The sequence below is a fragment of the Salvia hispanica genome, chromosome 3, assembly GCF_023119035.1.
Source record: "Salvia hispanica cultivar TCC Black 2014 chromosome 3, UniMelb_Shisp_WGS_1.0, whole genome shotgun sequence".
NCBI classification, from domain to species: Eukaryota; Viridiplantae; Streptophyta; class Magnoliopsida; order Lamiales; family Lamiaceae; genus Salvia; species Salvia hispanica.
Window position 1 is genome coordinate 24948230 of NC_062967.1, and position 20283 is coordinate 24968512.

Below are 20283 nucleotides of genomic sequence, written 5' to 3' on the forward strand. Positions count from 1 at the left end.
TTACTTTTGTTACTTATATATCTCAAATCCTGGGGAAACAGCAAAAGATCCCAAGAAATTTTCCATTTCTAGTGAAGTGGCCAATAGTTATTTATAGTTAAAAAGAAAAATTATTGTTTTAGCAAAAACAACAATTTCAATAGTACAGGAAACAAGGGGATGACAGAACTCTGGTGTGTATGGCTTAATAAACGACCATTTTTCTGTAAGCATCGAATATTATATATGATCACATGTGTAGCAATTAATTGGAATATTTATACCAAGATTTTCCATCAAACGTGGAGGGCACAATATAATTAACAATCATTCTGCTCTAAACATTGCAAGTGCTACTTTGTAATCATAAGCCCTTAATTTCAAATGGACCAAAATTCTCTATCATTTCAAATGCCATCATCTATATATAAGTATTAAAAAATCAATCACCAACTACTTTATGTATTTTTCTGCACTTTTTTGGTTTGCAGTAATAAAGCAGATCCAGATTGATCACCTCTCTCATTACATGTTCTAGCCATGGTGTTATCCTCATTTCCATTTTGTCAGTGATTGAGTCCCACAAAAAATGAAAACTCAAAAAAAGTGATGCTGTCATGTTCTGCACCACCTTTTTAAATGGTTCCAATATTATTGAATCATCTAGAAATCATCACCTCTCTTTTCTTAACCTGGAAATTTTCCCTCGGAATTTATTGGCTAAAATTCTTCTTCATAATACTCTTTTCTGCTTAAAATCATGCCATTGCAACGAATATACATGTGACTCCCCCAACTTGGAAATGTTTGTCACATGTAAAGTACTTTAAAATAATCTCAAGTTTCCATAATGGAACATACTATTACTCAATAGTTATTGAGATTAAAGCTATGGATAAAAGTTGTTTGGATTATGTGTTATACATATATATATTATGCCAATTTGATAGGACAAAATGTTAAGGATTTGTCATAATTAGTGTGTTGATGATCATACAAGAGCCCATGTCCTACATCTTTTCAAATCATAAGTGTTGCTTTCCTTTCCATCCAAATTTTGGTTCTCTTTTTTTCAGAGTCACAAATCAAGTGACAGCACATCATATAAAAATATTTACCTTGAGCACGTACTCAGTGAAGAAATTGGACACATATATATGTATATATACATGCACTAGTTTATAATCGTTAGGGAGTGTTCGGGTCATCCCACATATATCGGGACATAAGTAAAGTTGCAAACAATATACAAGGATACCCCAATTCCATTACCATGAGACATTTTTAGAAGTGTCCAAAAATCAAAATCTCGAGGGCTTTTCCCAAAGTGCACAATACCAACTCCACGTCAAATTGGAGATGTGGAGTTGTTTGAAACATGTGAGATGGGATTGTTTCTGGGGAAGCTATTAGAACTCATCTTATCCATAAATGTTTCTTATTTTGAGTTGGATCCCAGACAATGCTAGTGGCTGTTTGGTTTCTTAGGCTAATTTTAACTAAACTTCAACAGTTAGAATACAAATTCTATACAGCTATCATCTACTATTTGTCTCCTTTTTGTTTTGATTCATTTGCCTTTTCCAAACTTTGACCATCTCTAATTATCATTCATCACATTTTCATAATTCAATCTACCCATGCTCTTTAAATCAATAGACTATATGGCTTAGGGTTTCAAAATCAAGTCAATATTGAAACTTTATGTGAAGTTAGTGGTTTAATTAAGAGCATAGTATAAATTAAGTTTTGGGTGGATGAATTGATGAATAAGAGTAGGTACAATATCAAAAATTGTCCCACATGACTCGATATACTTTTGAAACTTGGCTCACACTTATCAACTTGCATTACAAAATTATGATCATCATGGGCAGACAAGGCTGCCTCCAAAATTCTGTGTCTTGGACAAGATTGAAAACTGATCATATGATATTGACCAATAATTCTTAATGTAGGTATGACATTAATAATGTTTCCAAAACATAATTAGCTACATTTGTACGTTAATCTCTACGTCACCATCAATTTCAGATTTCATGACTACCAATTTACTGGTCTAAATTCTAGTACTAATGTAAGTTTGAACAATATCGGAAAACCACCAAATACAATCAAGAAATTACGTCGCCACAGTTAATCTGGTAAGGAAGATAAATAAACAAAACGTGATAAAAACAAACATTTTAGGTCATATAACTTCAAGAAAGATAATTTATTATCCACGGAAATGTGTACAAACTCCAAGATAAAGGAAATTGAGGACCACTCTAGGTAACTGGCTGTTCCTTTTTTACTAGACTAGTAATCAATCTATTGTATTGGTCTCTGAATAGTGAATACCCTTAAATTCAATCTATATATGCACAGAAGAAGTAGTGCTATTGCCTATGGATTTGTCAGAATTCAGAGCTATGAAAGCATCAACTTTAGCATCTCAAAAGTGATGATGAATTGCAGATACATGGGAAGTAAGAAAATGTAGTACATAATCAATCATGGAGCTTTATTTTTGCACATGAAAAACTGATATTATTATTATTTTCTTGATAGTACATGTGCTGGAATTGATTACAGCAACGAAAATTAAACCTAGTTAGCAGATTTTAAGGTGTAAAGGAGTTGTGTCTGCAGGAGTGGCAGGTGGCAGAGAGGGAATCCATCCTCTCCTTGATCCTCTCGGCTCTCTGCACCTCCTCTCGTGCCCTCTCCCACATGGCGCGTGCGCGTGCGAATTCCGACTGTGCCATCTCCATCTCCCGCCTCGTCAGCTCCCTCACGCGCTCCGCGTAGGCCTTCTCCATGGCTGCGAGCCGAATCTGCTCTGCCGCCTGCCACTTGAGAGCCTCCACGCCCGCGGCCTTCCGCATCTTCCTCATCTCCGGCTTGTTCAGGCTTATGGATAGCTGGAGGTCGAGCGGGGGCGGATTGTGATCGGGAGAAGAGGAGGAGAAGAGCTGCATCTCTTGGTGGCTTCCTTCCATGTGGAGAGAAGGAGGAATGTTGTGTGATGTTGTATGGTTGGTTTATTAGGAAAATGAGGGTGATGTGTTGTGTGTATATATAAGGGTTTGCTAAAAAAAGGCCTAAACTTAATTACAGTATTCTGTCCATTTTCCCATGCAGGGAGATACAGAGAGGAGAGGGGACCAACAATCATTCTAATTCTTGCATCTTCCTATGAATTATAAATGGATCTTAATTCACATTATCTTATGTTCATGTGTGTGCTTCATCGAGATCTGTGTTGACCTGTGACCGGTGTAATTTTAGTTTATGCGAAGATTTGTTGGGATGCAAAGTTGCGAACCACATCTCACATCCGGTAATAATTAAAAAATGCAAACCCTACCAAGAACAAAATCATGTAATTGATGGAGATCTGTGGTAACGTGTGACCTATATAATTTTAGTTTAATGGAAGATTTATTGAGGTGCAAACCAAATCCCGAATGCTTAGCCCCAAACAGACAATATTATTCTAATATTCAAATTCACTACTCCCCTCCTCAAGTTAAAAAAAAAAGAAGAAGAGAGTTTGTCTCATTATTAAGTGTTTCCGAATAAATGATTTTGGACATACGGAATAATTAATTAATAACGTGGCGATAAAAACTGTAAGTACTCCATATATTATTGGACATACGGAATAATTAATTAATAACGTGATTGATTGGACAGCAACTCGTACCTTCAATTTAAGAAATATACTGGTATCTTATATATGTACAATGGGAATACCCAACATAATCTCGTGCATGATCGGATTATAAGACTATGTACTTGACTATATATGTTGATAAAAAAATATTATTGCATGTATATAAGTAGTACTATATACCTTAGTGTACATATGTATGCTTACATTAGAAAACATATAATAGTGGAATAGTACACATAGTTGCTGTCATGTTGGCAATAATATGTTGCAAGAGATCAGTATAATTCTTATATAGTTTCTTATATAAGGTGGTCCAATCAAATGAATAGAGAAGTACATGACAACTAGTGTACCTCACTGCCTAGAATCCAAAAACTTGTTCATACAATTCAAAAATATCTATTCATCAATTGACCTTCTCCGAATAAAATTATGCCGACAAACATTAATTTCCATATAATTTTGATGATTAATATTAGTCTAGAATCTAGTGATATACTGAAAATCGATTTCATTTTTTAAGTCGCTAATTTGGCCGATGAGAATTGAGGCACCCAACACCATTTTGGACGTTCAATTCAATATATATGATGATCGTTTTCATTTGATGATCTAATTTGTGCTAGTTTGACCATGGTAGAAATTTTAGAATACATTGTCATATACTACTATAATTATGACAATGGTATTTGATTATATTTGATGAATTAGACAGTATTGAGGCTCATTAATTATGTTCGATTGAATGAATATACAATGTCACATGGATAAAAAATACACTAACTAAATACTTCTTCTCAGACACAAAAGTCCAAAAATTGGCGAGTGGCAAACATAAAAGGCCCATCATATTGATTTTGTAGTTTGAATATAGTTTGAAGTCTTTGGATCACTCATTTTTTATGGTGTAATATCATCAAATCTTTGTTAACATATGCTGCTGCCAGTTTTGTTATTAGAATTTTCAAATGCTATGATTTGGGTAGTCTCAGACTTTCATTTGTTTCGTAGGGAGCGTAAATGGAAAGGTAAGTGAAAAATAATTATATTTATATTTGCTTGTTTTATTTTAGGGTTAGTTTAGGTTTTAATCCTGTTTTCAAATCTATCTCAATCTTTATAAAATGAGTATCAATTTTATAGTTAATTATCTACTTTTTCAAACCTTTCTATTAAATTTATTATCGGGTTCAATTTTCGGCATCACATTGGTGATATGGCGTGCCAAAGCTTAAGTGTGTATTCTTCGATGTGTGACATTGTCTAAATAAAAAATAAAACAAAAATCTTTCTGCAGGAATAAAATCATTCTAGACGTATAAAAGCCCATCTAGTCTGTTTCTTGTAAAAGGCTTAGGGGTAAAATCTTCACGTATGAAAACTATCTATATATTCTTTTCTTGCTTTCAAATATTTAAACCCTAGTTTCTCCAATTCCCAGAAACCTTGCAAAACATCGTCACGTAAATTTATTCTAGAAAAAAGGATTCCTCACTACCAAGTACCAACTGCATGAGTTGAAGCCATAGTTTATGGCCACGTTGTTTGAAGAAAAACTTGTTTATTGTTGTTTTGCAACATTGAAAGGTAATAGCCTAATAGGTTACTGTATTATCCACATCTCAGTGGTCTGTATTTATAATTTGTGTGACGTAGAGTAATATACTCTCTCCGTCTAGGAGAACCTGTTAAGTTGGGTACATGTTTTAAGAAAAAAGTGTTTGAATATTTAATAAATAAATATTGTAGTAGATGTTGGGATCCATTTTTAATTGAGTGTCCAATAAATAAATGTTATAGTGGATGTTGGGACTCACTTTTAACACTTTTTTATTAGTTGTAGTGGATGTTGGGACCCTCCGTCCCACATAATTTGGGACACTTTGACTCGACAAGGGTTCTAAGAAATCTAATGGAAAGTGAGTTGAAAAGGTTGGTGGGATGTGGATCCTACTTTTAAAGTACTCCCTCCGTCCCAGATTTGTAGTAACATTTTGTCATAAAAGTTCGTCCCACATTTGGAGTAACATTTAGAATTTACCATATTTGTACATAAAATTTTACCCCATTATTCACTAAAATTACACCCAAATGTCATTATCTACATTAAAATAAATCAAAACAAAAATAACAAACCAAAAAGTCAAAAAGGAACCTACCAACTCACTTAATTTATTACACACTTTATCATCTCACTTCATTTATTACACACTTCATCATCTCACTCCACCAACTCACTTCATTTATTACACACTCCACCTCTCACTTCATTAATTACACACTCATCAATTCCTTAAAATCCGTGTCATAACTAAATGTTACTCCCTCCGTCCCCTATTAAGAGTCACACTTTTTCATTTCAGTCCGTCCCCAATTAAGAGTCACACTTCATTTTTACCATAAATAGTAAGTAGGTCCTACATTCCACTAACTCAATTCACTCACATTTTATTATAAAACCAATATAAAAAAATGGGTCCCACATTCCACTAACTTTTTCAACCAACTTTTCTTTACATTTCTTAAAACTCATGTCCGGTCAAAGAGTGACTCCTAATAGGGGACGGAGGGAGTACTACAAATGTGGGACGGAGGGAGTATTAGTTTTATAATAAAATGTGAGTAGGAATGAGTTAGTGGAATATGGGGTCCACTACCAGAAATGATAAAAGTGAAATGGATAAAATTATGTGAGACGGACTGTTAGGTATGAAGTTCCCTAACGTTGATAAATCCGCGTCGAACGTCGCGGGAGCGATTGCCCGTCGATCAATTCAGCGTCGAACTAGGTTTGTTTGCGTTTTGCGCAAGAAAGGAAAAGCTGCGTGAAAATAATTTTATTTCTTGAGAGAGGAAATAAAATTCTCACATATTTATATCTAAGGACCCTAGGGTTGGTTCGACCTACGATCCGGGAAAGAACCAACAAAGAAAACCCGGAAAGGAGCTTAACGTACACTCAACGATTAATTAAATAAAAATACTCTATTCCAAATAAAATACAATAAATAAAAGACTCTAAATAACTAAAGCTTCTTCTCTTAGCGAAACACGAAATCAGCATATCGTGATGGCCGCTTGGATTGGCGACGAACTGAACGATCACGCCGTGCGGGTTCTGGTCGCTGTTCCTCGGCATGCACTGTCGTGTCCGCGTCTAACTCTTCTTCCAGCTGCAAGTCTCTCTCCTTCAGCTGTGCTGAGGGGCTGCCCGTAACAACTCCTCCCCCCTTAGAAAGCTCCTTGTCCTCAAGGAGAGCAGGAAAACGCCGTGACACCATTTCAGCAGGCTCCCAAGTTGGACTCTCCCCTGAGTCATCCGACCACTCCAACTGAACTTCATCCACGGCCTGCCCATCCCGCCAAACCGTTCTTCTGCTCAGAATTTTAGTAGGCTGGACCACCGGCCTTCCACGCGAAAACCGCGCCGGCAACTCTGTCTCTGCCCAACCCGGGTGCTCCACAAAGGGCTTAATAAGGCTCACATGGAACACATTATGCACCCTACTGCCCTCGGGCAACCGCAAACGATACGCAACCTGGCCAATCCTCTCCAACACCTCAAATGGCCCATAGAAGCGCCTAGATAGTTTTGACGAAAGGGGCTTGGCTACCGAATGCTGCCGGTATTGTTGCAACTTGAGCAACACCTTGTCACCCACCACAAACTCCAGCTCACGACGATGTTTGTTCGCCGCCTTCTGCATCCGCTGCTGGGCTCTCTCGAGATTCTTACGAAGCAACACAATAGTCTCTCCGCGCTGCCGAATAAGTTCAGCCACGTCCGGCTGTGTCGAGGCTGACGGTGGGGCAGCGATTAGAGGAGGTGGCTCACGCCCATATAAAGCCTCAAAAGGCGACGTCCCCAGACCCTCATGATGGAAGCAATTCAAGGCGAGCTCCGCCCACGGCAAGAAGTTTGCCCATTTAGTTGGTCTATCCGCAGTGAAAGCCCTCAAATATTGTTCCAGACCCCTGTTACGTACCTCCGTCTGACCATCCGACTGTGGGTGGTAAGCAGTGGAAAAATGGAGCTTCGTGCCACTCAAACGAAGCATGTCCTCCCACACTTCATTTAGGAAAACCGGGTCCCTGTCCGAGACCAAAGTCTTGGGAAAACCGTGGTGTTTCACCACCGTCTCGATAAACAAATTTGCGATCTTCAAAGCGTTATAGCGAACTGGCAGCAAGGCAAAATGAGCATATTTCGAGAGGCGATCCACTACTACCATGACCCCAGTATGACCCCGAGACGGAGGGAGCCCAGTGATGAAATCCATCGACACATCTTCCCATACCTTCGCCGGAATCGGCAACGGTTGTAACAAACCAGCCGGCCTCTGGGTGGAATATTTAGTCGTTTGACAATCAAAACAAGAATCCACAAACCTCTTTACATCCTTGCGCATACCCTTCCAATAAAACGATGCCGCCAAACGGCGAAACGTCCGTTCAATGCCTGGATGGCCAGCTATCGGCGATGCGTGGTGCTCAAACAGAAGGGCTGCCTTTGCCTCTGAATCGCGGCTCACATAAACTCGGCGATGGAAATAAATCAACCCATCCACCATAGATATCGCCGGGTCTGCTGTTCCGTGCTGCAGGGCAGACTGAATTTCCAGCAGATCTGTCGTGTTCATAGTCTCGCGTTTCAACATTTCCCACACATCAGGGGTCGGATGACCAGCAGCCATCAAGGCCAGCGCGATCTGTTCACTCTCTGCAGTTGGGTCGCCCTCTACCATCGGGACTGGCCCGGTCGATTCTAGCTCCACATCGCGTCTAGACAGGGCATCTGCCACCCTATTAGATGCTCCAGTTTTGTATTCAATACGAAATTTGTATCCCATCAGTTTTCGCGCATAAAATTGCCGGTCAGGCGTCTGAATAATTTGTTGCAGGAGCTCATTCAAACTCTTCTGATCGCTCCGGATGACAAACTCACGACCCAACAAATATTGGCGCCACTTTTGCACCGCCTCAACAATGGCGTAAAGCTCCTTGTGGTATGTCGACGATACTCGTCTCTTCGGGCCCAATTTCTTACTAAAGAAGGCCAATGGATGTCCCTCCTGTAACAACACTGCCCCGATGCCAAAATCAGAGGCATCCGTCTCCAAATAAAAAGTATGCTCGAAATTCGGAAGACGCAACAACGGCGCAGAAGACATTGCTTGCTTAAGAGCCGCGAAGCTGTCCGCTGCCTCGATAGACCACACGAACCCGTCTTTCTTCAGCAGCTCCGTCAGAGGGCCCGCAATGGAGGCATAGTGCTTAATAAATCAGCGATAGTAGCCCGTGAGACCCAAAAATCCCCTTAATTGCTTCACTGTAGTAGGCACCGGCCATGCCACCATAGCCTCTAACTTAGACGGATCTGCTTTTAGGCATCCTCCCGTGATCAGATGACCCAAGTATTCCACCGTGGAACATACAAAAGTGCACTTTGAAAGTTTCACATAAAATTGATGGGCCTTCAAAATAGCTAGCACCTCATGAATATGACGCACGTGCGATGGTAAGGAAGGGCTATAAATGAGGATATCGTCGAAAAACACTATCACTGAATGGCGGAGCAAAGGCCTGAAGATGGCATTCATAGCAGCCTGAAACGTCGAAGGGGCGTTCGTCAGGCCAAAAGGCATTACTAGGAACTCGAAATGACTGTCATGAGTCCTAAAAGCGGTCTTATATATGTCCTCCTCACTCATCCGGATGGTAGCCGGAGCGTAAATCAAGCTTTGTGAAGAAACGAGCCGCCCCCAATTCATCAAACAACTCGTCCGTCGTCGGGATAGGGAATTGATCAGGCACTGTGGCTGTGTTGAGCGCCCTGTAATCAATGCAGAAACGGAAAGAGCCGTCTTTTTTCCTGATCAACAAAACCGGCGACGAGAAAGGGCTCTGGCTCGGGCGAATGATCCCTGTGTCTAACATTTCTTTCACCTGCCTCTCGATTTCGGTCTTCTGGAAATAAGGATATCTATAAGGTCTGACATTGACCGGCTTAGTGTTAGGCAAAAGATGAATCTTGTGATCAAACTGCCGCCTCGGAGGCATACCCGTTGGCAAGCCAAAAACTGCCCCATGTGACACGAGGACACTTCTGATTTCCTCCGGCAAGTCCCTGGGAAACTCCAATGGCGACTCCTCGCTGTTCGCAGCATCTCGCGCTGGCAGCTGCACAAGCTCAAACAAATCTGCGCCACTCTGCAGAGTCAATAGTGAGGAGAAAGTTCTAAGGGAGATCTCCGCTGGCGTCGGGGGTACAAGTTTAAGGCAAACCCGTTTCCCATTCCTGGAGAATTCCAATGTCCCCTCAACATAGTCGCTCGTCACTCTTCTTAATTCCTTTAGCCACGCTCTCCCCAAAATCACCTCGGGACCATGCACCGGCAAAATATGTAAGTCAATCAAAAATACATGTTTCTGAATAACCAATCTAGTTTGAATGCTAGCATGAGAACACAAGAGCGACTCACCGTTACCAACATAAACCCGAAAAGGCCGTATCTGGCGCAGGGGAAGGGCTAATTTCTCGGCCACGGCGGGGTGCAAAAAATTATGGGAGCTACCCGTGTCAACCAAGATCCGCACCGCTGAAGCTCCAATTAATCCTCGCAACTCAATTGCATCCTCCCTTTTTCGTCCATCCAAAGCATAAATATGGGACAGATCTGCCGAGATCACCGGGTCATCTTGTGGCTCGTTCGAGGGCTCCTCCGACTCCTCCTCTGAGTCCATATCCGCGCCCATATATACCAGAAAGCGTCCCTTGCATGAATGCCCAGTAACCCACTTCTCTGGACAATACCAGCACAAATTGAGCCTCGAGCGCTCCGCCCGTTGAGCCGCCGTCAGGTGCACCACCGGGAGCTTCGTGTACTCTGAGCCTTTAGCGTGGTTGAGACGGTTCGGCTGGGTGGTAGGCGTCGTCAGCGCCAGGGGCTGCTGCGGTTGGGCACTCTGCCGCTGCTCCTTATTCTGCCACGAACGCCGCTGAAATCCCGTTGTCACCTGCGGCTTCTCCACACAACTATCATACTCAACCGCCAATGCCATCGCTGGTGCTACAGATGGGGGATTTTGATGTTTCACCTGATTTTTAACTGGTTGCAACAAGCCCTCAATGTAAATAGGCAGCAAAATATATTCTGGGACCCCTCGGACCCGATTAAGCATAGTCTCAAATGTTGTGTGATATTCTGCCAAAGTACCCGTCTGACAAAGCTTGGCTATTAACCCAATAAAATTCTGGAAATATTGCGGATCAAAGCGACGACGAACATCTTCAAGAAAATCTGACCAACGCGCCTGAGGGTTGTTCTCTCGATAATTGAATATCCACTCCGATGCCGGCGGATCAAACAACATAACTACATAGTGGAGCCTATTCTCCTCAGGCATTAGGAGATGCTCGAAGTAATATTGCACTCTAGAAATCCAATTTGCAACCTCTGAACCGTCAAACCGTGGTTGATGTAACTTAAACTGCCGCGGGTGATCAAACTGCTGACCATAGTGCTGCCGAGTCGCTGGATTGTCCCAACTCGTGGGTTGCCTAACCATCGAGCTATTCAGCCTTGTTTCCGGTAAGTCCCACGTTGACACCCGACCCTGGGTGTGGTGCAAGGCAGTGTGAGGAATCGAGTACTGGGTACCCCGCGTTTGTTGTAGCGGTTGTGATAAACCCTGAGTAATGCTCGCCGACGGATCTCCGAGCAGAGGGCGGGACGTAGCCGACATCACTACACCCGTGGCTTGCGTGTAAATCGGTTGAGGCGGACCGCTCGACGGCGGGTCCGGATCTGGTCGGGGGGGGGCACCGTCGAAACGCCGCCGCGCTCCGTAGCCTCCACACGCGCAAGCGACGCTAGAACGTGCTCCATCGCCAACGCTCCTGCATCCAAGGGTCTGGTGGATGAAGGAATCGGTTCCAAACCACAAATAAACTGTTGCTCCGAACGTGTCACGGTTGAACCTGACATGATTCCAGTGAGTACAAGGTGAAAGCACCACTTGTCAGGTATGAAGTTCCCTAACGTTGATAAATCCGCGTCGAACGTCGCGGGAGCGATTGCCCGTCGATCAATTCAGCGTCGAACTAGGTTTGTTTGCGTTTTGCGCAAGAAAGGAAAAGCTGCGTGAAAATAATTTTATTTCTTGAGAGAGGAAATAAAATTCTCACATATTTATATCTAAGGACCCTAGGGTTGGTTCGACCTACGATCCGGGAAAGAACCAACAAAGAAAACCCGGAAAGGAGCTTAACGTACACTCAACGATTAATTAAATAAAAATACTCTGTTCCAAATAAAATACAATAAATAAATGACTCTAAATAACTAAAGCTTCTCCTCTTAGCGAAACACGAAATCAGCATTTCGTGATGGCCGCTTGGATTGGCGACGAACTGAACGATCACGCCGTACGGGTTCTGGTCGCTGTTCCTCGGCATGCGCTGTCGTGTCCGCGTCTAACTCTTCTTCCAGCTGCAAGTCTCTCTCCTTCAGCTGTGCTGAGGGGCTGCCCGTAACACGGACCAAAATGGAATACTGGATAAAATTATGTGGGACGGAGGGAGATATTTTATCATTATCTGCTCTGGGAGAAACCGGTGTCTCTCTTCTTTCCTTAAAAAAAAACAGGTTCCTCTTCCAACTCCTAAGCTCTATTCAAATAATTTCTCAGATACGATATCGATTCATAACTAATACTACTCCATACATTCTCGAATTCACTTTCATATATTCCTCGCCTCATCAATTTTCTGGTTTCGATGTCATAGGATGTACTATAGAAGTTAGAACAATATTTTGATTTTCTTGAGTCTCCTGACATTGTTGAGTTACTCCTTGTGGGTATATTGTTTGACCACGACGTCGAAATGGTTCCACCGTCCACGACTATCGACTTGTCAATCCTTAATTGTTCATGGCAAGATTTTTTCGACGCGGTTATTCAGAAACCACTATCATCACCAGTGATAAACTGTAATTGATATCCAATCAAAGAGATGAATGCGCAAGTAAATGTGCACAAGCTTTGAAATTTGAATGATGATAGCGGTCAGATGAAATTCCTAAATAATACTACATCTGTCCCTGAAAATTTGATACTCCCTCCGTCCCAGAGAAGTTGGCATACTTTGAAAATGGCACGGGATTTTAGGAGGTTTTGTTTTGTGTGTTAAATGGAGAGAGAAAATATAATTTTTATATTCATGTGAGAGAGAACTTTTTCCAAAAAGTGGAAATGTAACATCTTTTGTGGGACAAACTAAAAAGGAAAGTGTGCCAACTTCTCTTCTTCTGGGACGGAGGGAGTACATATTACCATTTCGGTCCGTCCCGAAAATTTGATACACTTCACTTTTACTATTTTTGGTAGTGGACCTCGTATTTCACTAACTCATTCCTACTCACATTTTATTATAAAACGTATTTCACTAACTCATTCCTACTCACATTTTATTATAAAACTAATACTTTAAAAGTATGACCCACATCCCACCAACTTTTTCAACTCACTTTCCATTACATTTCTTAAAACCCGTATCGGGTCAAAGTGTATCAAATTTTGGGGACGGAGGTAGTAGCATAGAAAAAATCTTGCCATGAACAATTGCAATTAGCAAGTCGATAGTCGTGTAACCATTTTGATGTTGGGTGGTCAAACAATATATCGGTAGGTGTCAAGAGACTCAAGAAAATTAAAATATTTTTTAACATTATAGACCGTCTGACAGAGACATAGACTTTAACTTTATTTCACAAGTGATGCTTATGCAGATGCTCTATAGTTTCAAAAAAATTGACTTGAGCATTAGGATTGCAACCTGAACAAGCATTTTGTCCTGAAATCTAATTGCTTGTTGTGCAGATACTCCAATTGGTTGTCAGCTGGACTTAGTGCTCGGAAAGCTCTGAATGGGAAACATCTGCTTCCCCAGATGATTTTCTCTATGTATGAACCCCACCTCATAAGATCATGTGTGATTGTTATGTGCAAATTGGTTTTCTTGCGGCCTTATTTTCTTTTTTTCCCTGCATTTAGCTTCGTTTACCTATCAACACAGGGATATCGATATGCTTTACTACCGTCAAGCACTTGAGATGATACGACGGATATGATAGTAGGGTAGATTGCGAGTGAAGTGTTTGTATGTGAGATGCAAATGAGGGCGCCCACGAGACTTTTAGTAAATATAGGAAATAAATAAGTAAAATGGAAATATATATGTAATTTAGCTTTCTATTCGATTTCGTTACAGACCAAAAACAAAATAGCCAAATTAACCCAACCAAATTTGATTTATTTATTTTTTTTGGCTTGGTTCGATTTGCAGAATGATTTAGTTCTTCAAATTTTTTTATATTTAAAACATGGAAATGGAATTATATGGCATTCTGATTGTTTTTATGAAATTGAGAGATATTTTCAGAATCTAAGATGATATTATGATATTGTGCTGCTAGTCATGATGTTCTGTAGTTCCTACGCTGCCTGATAAAATAGGTTTTATGCTGCGGATAATTCGTGATTTAAATTATCTCGTGGAGGAACTTCGCGGTGATTATCTTGGCCATGTACTAGGCCTTCTCAAGTCTTGTTCTTCTGAAGTACTTGATCTTGTGAAGCAGAGTAGTTTACAGGGTAGCAATTCCCTAAAAGTTCTTCAGCCTTCTATAGTCCTGTAATCTCCTATTGAGTAGTCTGAGGAGGTTAGTGATCTTTTCCATTTTCATTTCAATTCCTAATTTTGTGCAGAGTGGATTTTTCTTTGCATTGTTTATGGATACTTTATTGATGTGACATGAACAATTACCCTGATGCATGTTTCAAAGTTTGTGTAGGATTTGCGACTAATCAAAGGAATAACTGCGACATGTAGGATGACCAACAAACCTCTTCCTGTTAGGCATTCACCATATGTATCTGGGATATTGCGCCCTTTAAAGGTACAAAGTTGCTTTGGCTCATGAATCTTACATCTTACCAAGAACAAATTTCCATGGATTCTTCGAAATCGACTTGTTAGAAGCATTGTTTTTTAAATGTACATACTCTGCTTTGCCTGTTGACTTTGAAAACATTGGTTTGGGAAACTATAATGTTTTACATCTTGCTTTTTTGCAGGTATTTCGTCGATATTATGAATTAGCTTCTGACATTGTTAGTGTGGTAAGTAAACCTTCCTTAGAATATTTTTGTCCTTCATAGCAGCCAAGATATACGAATATTTTTGTCCTTCATTTGAGCCCTTTTTTAGGCTTATATTTTATCGAACCATCCCACAACATTTTGTGTGTTTTATTAACATCTTATGCTTTTCTGTATAAAACTCAATGAGCAATGGAACGAGCCTTTTTCCGATACAACAAGCATTTGAGTGTTTTGGAGAAATGGGAACAGAGATTTCTGCTTGAACTTGAAGCATCATAAATTGAACTATTCTTATTAAAACCAAGTATAGCAGCAGCAAAACATGATTTACAGTTGACAAGCTGATCAAAAGTTATCACATACTAATATCCAAAATCAGATATACATACACCAAACAAGATACAGAATCAAAATTACGTTATGGAGACACTATTGTTTTCCCTGTTCTTGGATCAACATTTTGCGTCGCTTGAACTTGAGCTGCATACTGCAAGTTCCAGAGAACATCCTCAAAAGAAGGGCGAGTTGATGACTCGGGAGAAATGCAGTTAATCGTCAAGGATATAGCGATGGAAAGTGATTCTTGCGAGCAAGATGCCAGCACGATTGGATCAACTACTCGCCTCTGCCCGTCTGGATTTCCAAGGGAAACCTGTAAATTGCATAAAGCAGTTACTAAGATTACCAAACTGAGTTATCAGTAGAGATCCTCTAAGCCAAAGAATTCTAGTTGTCTAAATATGAATACTTATTGTGATTTCTACATGTATGATTAGGAGTTGCTTTTTTAGTTGAAAAGTGATGCAGTTTATATTACCATTTCATTGAGTAGAAATGACTCCTTTCTTGCACGAACTGATGGCCCAACAAGCGACTCCAGTAGTATGATACCAAAGCTATAAATATCATCATCCAAGCTCTTCGTGTGCCTGCAAACGCAGTTTTAATTTTGGTGATATTCAAAACTAAAGTAAGCATGTAACTACATCTCTACTATCTGATCAAGACCATTCTTACCATGATTTTAGGGCTCCTTCTTTCTCCTGGACAAAGAGATCAAAACAGATTAAACAGTGAGTGGTTACAGTCGATTGCAATATTTTCAACCAACTAATCATGTGGATGTGCATACCGTGTCTTTGTCGATATCTTGAGCTACAACAGACAATCCATAATCGCTCAGCTTTCCAATCCTGTGCTCGTTTAACAAGATGTTGTTTGCCTTCAACCGGTTGCTATAGAAGCCAGGAATAACTCCAGTATGCAGAAAATGGACGGCCTTAGCAATGCCAATCAATATAGCAAGCCTATCAGACCAATTGAGCACCTTGTCTGGATTTGTTTCTGACAACACAATGCAAAAAAGCATAATATTAGTTTTGTTTTTAGATCTTTATGAATACTCCAGTACAATAGTACTTTTAGATCGTTGACAGATGTTGCTATTGAAATTTCGAGAGATATTTGTAGGTGATCCTCACCAGAAAGATGAGCTAGATAATCTCCATTTGGGACATATTCATAGATAAGATAGACATTGTTGGCACCAGACACTTCTTTTCCTTCATTCTCGATGCAATGTCCCAGAAAGCAGACGAGATGAGGATGCCGGAGCTTAGCCAACAAATCTAGTCTCAGTTTAAGATTCCGGATTGTGTATTTTTTCGACACTACCAGGCACCGTATAGCTACCTGGGTGCCGTTGTCCAGTCTTCCTTTGTATATCTGAGGAGACAACAAAGGATGCCCAAAGTTCAAGTTTCCAACATTTGGCATATTTCGATACTAAACAGCAGAGCCATTTCAAATAGTGTCCAAACAATCATGTATTCATTAGAGGAAACTAAACACAACGAGTTGCATATTCATCTACGAGAAAGAAAGCCAATTTAGGACAAGTCAAGCATCAACACAAGAAGCGTATTTACCTTTCCAGTTGAGCCCTGGCCCATCAACGCGGAACTGTCAAAGTTATTAGTAGATACCTTCAACTCGTCTAGTGAGAAGGGGCGATGAGCCGGTGAACCCTGCACGCCTAGCTTTGCTGCATCCGAAATATACCCTGTGGAGTAAAATGTAATGCTTGAGAAAGTCTCATGAGGTCCAAAAACAGTGAATTGAGTTAAGCAACGTACTAGCACTGGTCAGAATCTCAGCAGTGTATCCGGTGACAGAATTATCATGAACCGCCTTATGCAGCAAGTGCTGCTCCGACGTCCCTCTAGGGCAATACTGCCGACAGAACACAAGAAAGCCAACGGCCAGAAGCACCACAACTGCAGCAATCCCACCAATGACACCTATCAACACCCCCACACTTTTTTTCTCTTGAGGTTTGGCCTTCTCTTGGATAATAGCAGCACTCGCACAGTATGCTTCAGGGTGCTGATGCTTCGGATCAGTGGCCAAGCAATTGCCACTGAACCGGATGGTTCTATTCTTCACATTAGAGCTCAAACAAGACGGCAACTCACCTCTCAGCCTATTATTCGATATATCAACCAACTGAAGCTTGCTCCCACAGCTAAAACGCGATGGAAGCAATCCAGTTAGCATATTCGACCCCAAGTTCAGCGAAGCTATTTCAGGCAACGCAACGAGCCCCCCTACACCAGTTGCCTCAGTAAGCGCATTGAAAGAGAGGTCAAGCTGCTGAAGCTGCCTCAGTTTTCCATACTGCTCAGGAATTCTCCCTGAGAAAGAGTTGTTGCTCAGTACAACCGTGGCTATGCCTTTTGGCAAACTAGGAAGGCCGGAATCCAGCTTATTATTGCTCAAATCCATCCAATACAAGCGCGATAAGCCACTTAGATCGATCAGCTTCCCATTGATCACATTGTTGGACAGATTAATATCAGTCAATGAGGTAAGTTTCTGCAGAGAATTAGGCAATGGACCTTCGAGCCGGTTCGCCCTCAAGCTCAAGCTCGTGAGATTCGAAAACGGATTGATCCAATCCGGGAAAGTGCCATTCAAGAAGTTCCCATCAAGCTTAAGCACTTGAAGGCTGAGGATTCTTGGGAAAGTGACAGGAACAGATCCAAACAGAAAGTTCCAGCTCAAATCCAATGATTCAAGAGAATGCAGCCTATGAATCTTGACAGGAATGGGACCCCAGATGCCTAAAGACACAAGCGTCAGAGCTCTCAAGCTGTTCAATCTCGACAACGTTGCCACGAGTGAATCCATGGAGAAATTCCCAGACAATGTTTGGGGAGGAGATGGGAATCCATCAAAACTAGGTGGCCTTGTGCTGGCATCACCATATATCTTGATCTCAACCACGATGCTGTCTTGGCATGTGATGTTCACTTGTGGAGTGGAGGCAAAGCAGAGATCAATCCCAGGATTTGCCCAATAATCTAACTGTTTTGGATACTCTAATTGCTTCCTCAGCTGCAGAAGAACTTGGGTTTGAGAGGATTGGAGCTGCTGAGTGCCCCAAATCAAGAAACTCCATGATAGCAAGAGTGAAAGAATGAATCTTGCCATGCTTTGCTTCAGTAATTTAATTCATGAAAATGACAGCTTCTTGAGGTGATGAAACAGAGAATTAAAATGCCAAAAAGCATAGGATTCAGAAATAAAGCAGAAACTTACATGAAAAGATGTCCAAGAATCCCAGTGAGGTTGAGAACAAGAAAATCAGACCAAAAAAGTGAAATAAAAAATGAAGGATTTTTATTGGGAAAATGAAACGATGATGGCTGGATTGAGGAGTATAGTAATGGTAGAGGCACGTGGTGTTTTTTCTTGAAAATTGTAGAAACCCAATAATAGAAAAGGATTTTCGGTGATTAATTAACAAGTTGAGGTAATTTATTGCTGGTGTCTGTAAATGTGAGAGCTATATGGCAAGTGACACACTACTTAGTGGGAATTTTTTTATTAACTTTTTTTTGTCAAATTCTTTGTCATCTTGTCTTGGATATTATAGCAAAAAAGAAACTACTTTGATAAAGAAATCTGCATGCCATTTAGCTAGAATTTAACGTATATAAGTATTTTTTTTTTTTTTGATTTGTTATGATTTTAACCTTTTAGAAAGATGCCATGCAGAATGGATTACTTGACAAATGTTGTCCTGACAAAATTGTTTTGAGTGAAACTGTGAAATCAATAAATAAAGTGACACTACAAATCAAGGTACATGATTGCAAGAAAAATCAAATACTATTACAGTTTTTAGTGGCAACATGTTCAAATGAAAAGGATCGGAATCTAGTGTATTTATATTAAGTTTTACGAATTTGGGCACTGAATGCCAGCTGCTCGAATATATATATAAATATATTCATAGGTGCCCATTCTTGGTTTGTTGGATAACTAATTTATTATTTGGAGTTACATATTTGGCAAGGCATCTGTCTCTCTCTGCCATGATGCAATTGTTGCGATCATCTAATATCAATAAAATGAATATGTATTATGCTTTATTATTTTACTTAAATAAGTACTATCAGATATGATGATGCAATTAGCATTTTTTCCCTACTATATTCCTAATTAAATTGTTCATGTCCTTACATGTTGTCACGTGTAGTGCTGAACAATATCTAGATTGAGATAGAAAAATGACTAGACAAGGTACGAATAGTTAAAAAAAAACTCAACAATGTACATTTCATAATTCGACTTTTTCTTCGTTTTGTATTTATTGGACCCGATATATGATGGTGAATGGCCAAAAATTTGTAGATCCCCAATATCAATTTGATTAACTAATGCATGGCTATTTAAATTCGAACTCTAATAATATATTTAACCAATCAAAAGTACTATAGTATTTAAAACATACTAACATATAAGTACCACTCATATAATCTCATTTAATTATCATGTTTTCTATGTAATTATTTTGAAATACATAGAAATAGAACATTTATTAGTTAAATTTTAATGATAATATGAGATATTTAATTATGGATGGAGTGAATATTTTTTTACAAAGAGATGTATATTTACAACTGAGAGCTGGAACTTTCACAGTGATCATCAGTTATCTAGATTTTATTTCTCTGTTTCAATGATATCAGAATCTTTATGTAATCTTTGAGAGAGTCTCTTTCATATACTAGAATTTAATACTGTCGGTGCAATTGGAATTTGACAATATAAGTATGAACAAAATTAAACCCTTTGAAAGTAAATTCAGTTATATGTTAATTGTCTAGAATAATAAACCCATTTGCAAATTTTGATTTTATGTAATTTTGAAAATGATGTAGGAGCAACGAATAGTTAGTTTTATTGAATGCATTGGACTACACAGAGTTGATCAATTATATAGTCTTATATAATTCGCCGATGTATTCAAATCCTTTTCATATCTTTTGTCATTTTTCCTTCTTAATCCTAGCCCCACGATTTTGTCATCTGACGGTTAGATTAATGCCACGTGTCATTTAATAATGCACATTTTCATTCTAATAATGCACAGCGGCTAATAATGCAACATTATAGACTAATAATGCATT

At 39.9% G+C, this 20283-nt stretch overlaps 3 protein-coding genes and 1 long non-coding RNA gene across 5 annotated transcripts; 1 reads left to right on the forward strand and 3 right to left on the reverse strand.

Annotated features, from left to right (window-relative positions):
• Window positions 1–2451: 2451 nt before the first annotated feature.
• On the reverse strand, window positions 2452–3020 carry LOC125216819 (zinc finger protein SHOOT GRAVITROPISM 5-like). The gene has a single exon (XM_048118594.1). The coding sequence runs from the start codon at window positions 2961–2963 to the stop codon at window positions 2586–2588; it is 378 nt and encodes a 125-aa protein (XP_047974551.1). The 5' UTR covers window positions 2964–3020; the 3' UTR covers window positions 2452–2585.
• Window positions 3021–9343: 6323 nt separating this feature from the next.
• On the reverse strand, window positions 9344–12098 carry LOC125209670. The gene is made up of 2 exons (XM_048109258.1): window positions 12055–12098; window positions 9344–11621 (listed from the first exon to the last, which is right to left on the reverse strand). The coding sequence occupies exons 1-2, from the start codon at window positions 12096–12098 to the stop codon at window positions 9344–9346; spliced, it is 2322 nt and encodes a 773-aa protein (XP_047965215.1).
• Window positions 12099–14166: 2068 nt separating this feature from the next.
• LOC125211905 lies at window positions 14167–14942 on the forward strand. Its single transcript, XR_007174580.1, has 3 exons — window positions 14167–14364; window positions 14497–14601; window positions 14780–14942. It is a non-coding gene; the product is annotated as an uncharacterized LOC125211905 (long non-coding RNA).
• A 123-nt stretch (window positions 14943–15065) lies between these two features.
• On the reverse strand, window positions 15066–18593 carry LOC125214952 (probable inactive leucine-rich repeat receptor-like protein kinase At3g03770). 2 transcript variants are annotated; one of them, XM_048116208.1, is made up of 8 exons: window positions 18407–18593; window positions 16942–18304; window positions 16735–16868; window positions 16288–16531; window positions 15939–16150; window positions 15824–15849; window positions 15624–15735; window positions 15066–15458 (listed from the first exon to the last, which is right to left on the reverse strand). In XM_048116208.1, exons 2-8 carry the CDS (start codon window positions 18296–18298, stop codon window positions 15225–15227), a joined length of 2319 nt encoding a protein of 772 aa, XP_047972165.1. In that variant the 5' UTR covers window positions 18299–18304; window positions 18407–18593; the 3' UTR covers window positions 15066–15224. The 2 variants fall into 2 exon arrangements, with proteins under 2 accessions (XP_047972165.1, XP_047972164.1); XM_048116207.1 differs by having other exon boundaries at window positions 16942–18593.
• Window positions 18594–20283: the final 1690 nt, after the last annotated feature.

Excerpts from the sequence above, each read along its gene's own strand:
- LOC125209670 (XM_048109258.1), bottom strand. The coding sequence starts at position 12,098 with ATGCCGAGGAACAGCGACCAGAACCCGTACGGCGTGATCGTTCA. Across the intron at positions 11,622-12,054 it reads CCGTACGGCGTGATCGTTCA|GTTCAACCGTGACACGTTCG; the intron begins GTTCGTCGCCAA and ends GAATCATGTCAG.
- LOC125214952 (XM_048116208.1), bottom strand. The coding sequence starts at position 18,298 with ATGGCAAGATTCATTCTTTCACTCTTGCTATCATGGAGTTTCTTGATT. Across the intron at positions 16,532-16,734 it reads GCCAGGGCTCAACTGGAAAG|ATATACAAAGGAAGACTGGA; the intron begins GTAAATACGCTT and ends TTGTCTCCTCAG. Across the intron at positions 15,850-15,938 it reads AAGATATCGACAAAGACACG|GAGAAAGAAGGAGCCCTAAA; the intron begins GTATGCACATCC and ends CTCTTTGTCCAG.
- LOC125216819 (XM_048118594.1), bottom strand. The coding sequence starts at position 2,963 with ATGGAAGGAAGCCACCAAGAGATGCAGCTCTTCTCCTCCTCTTCTCCC.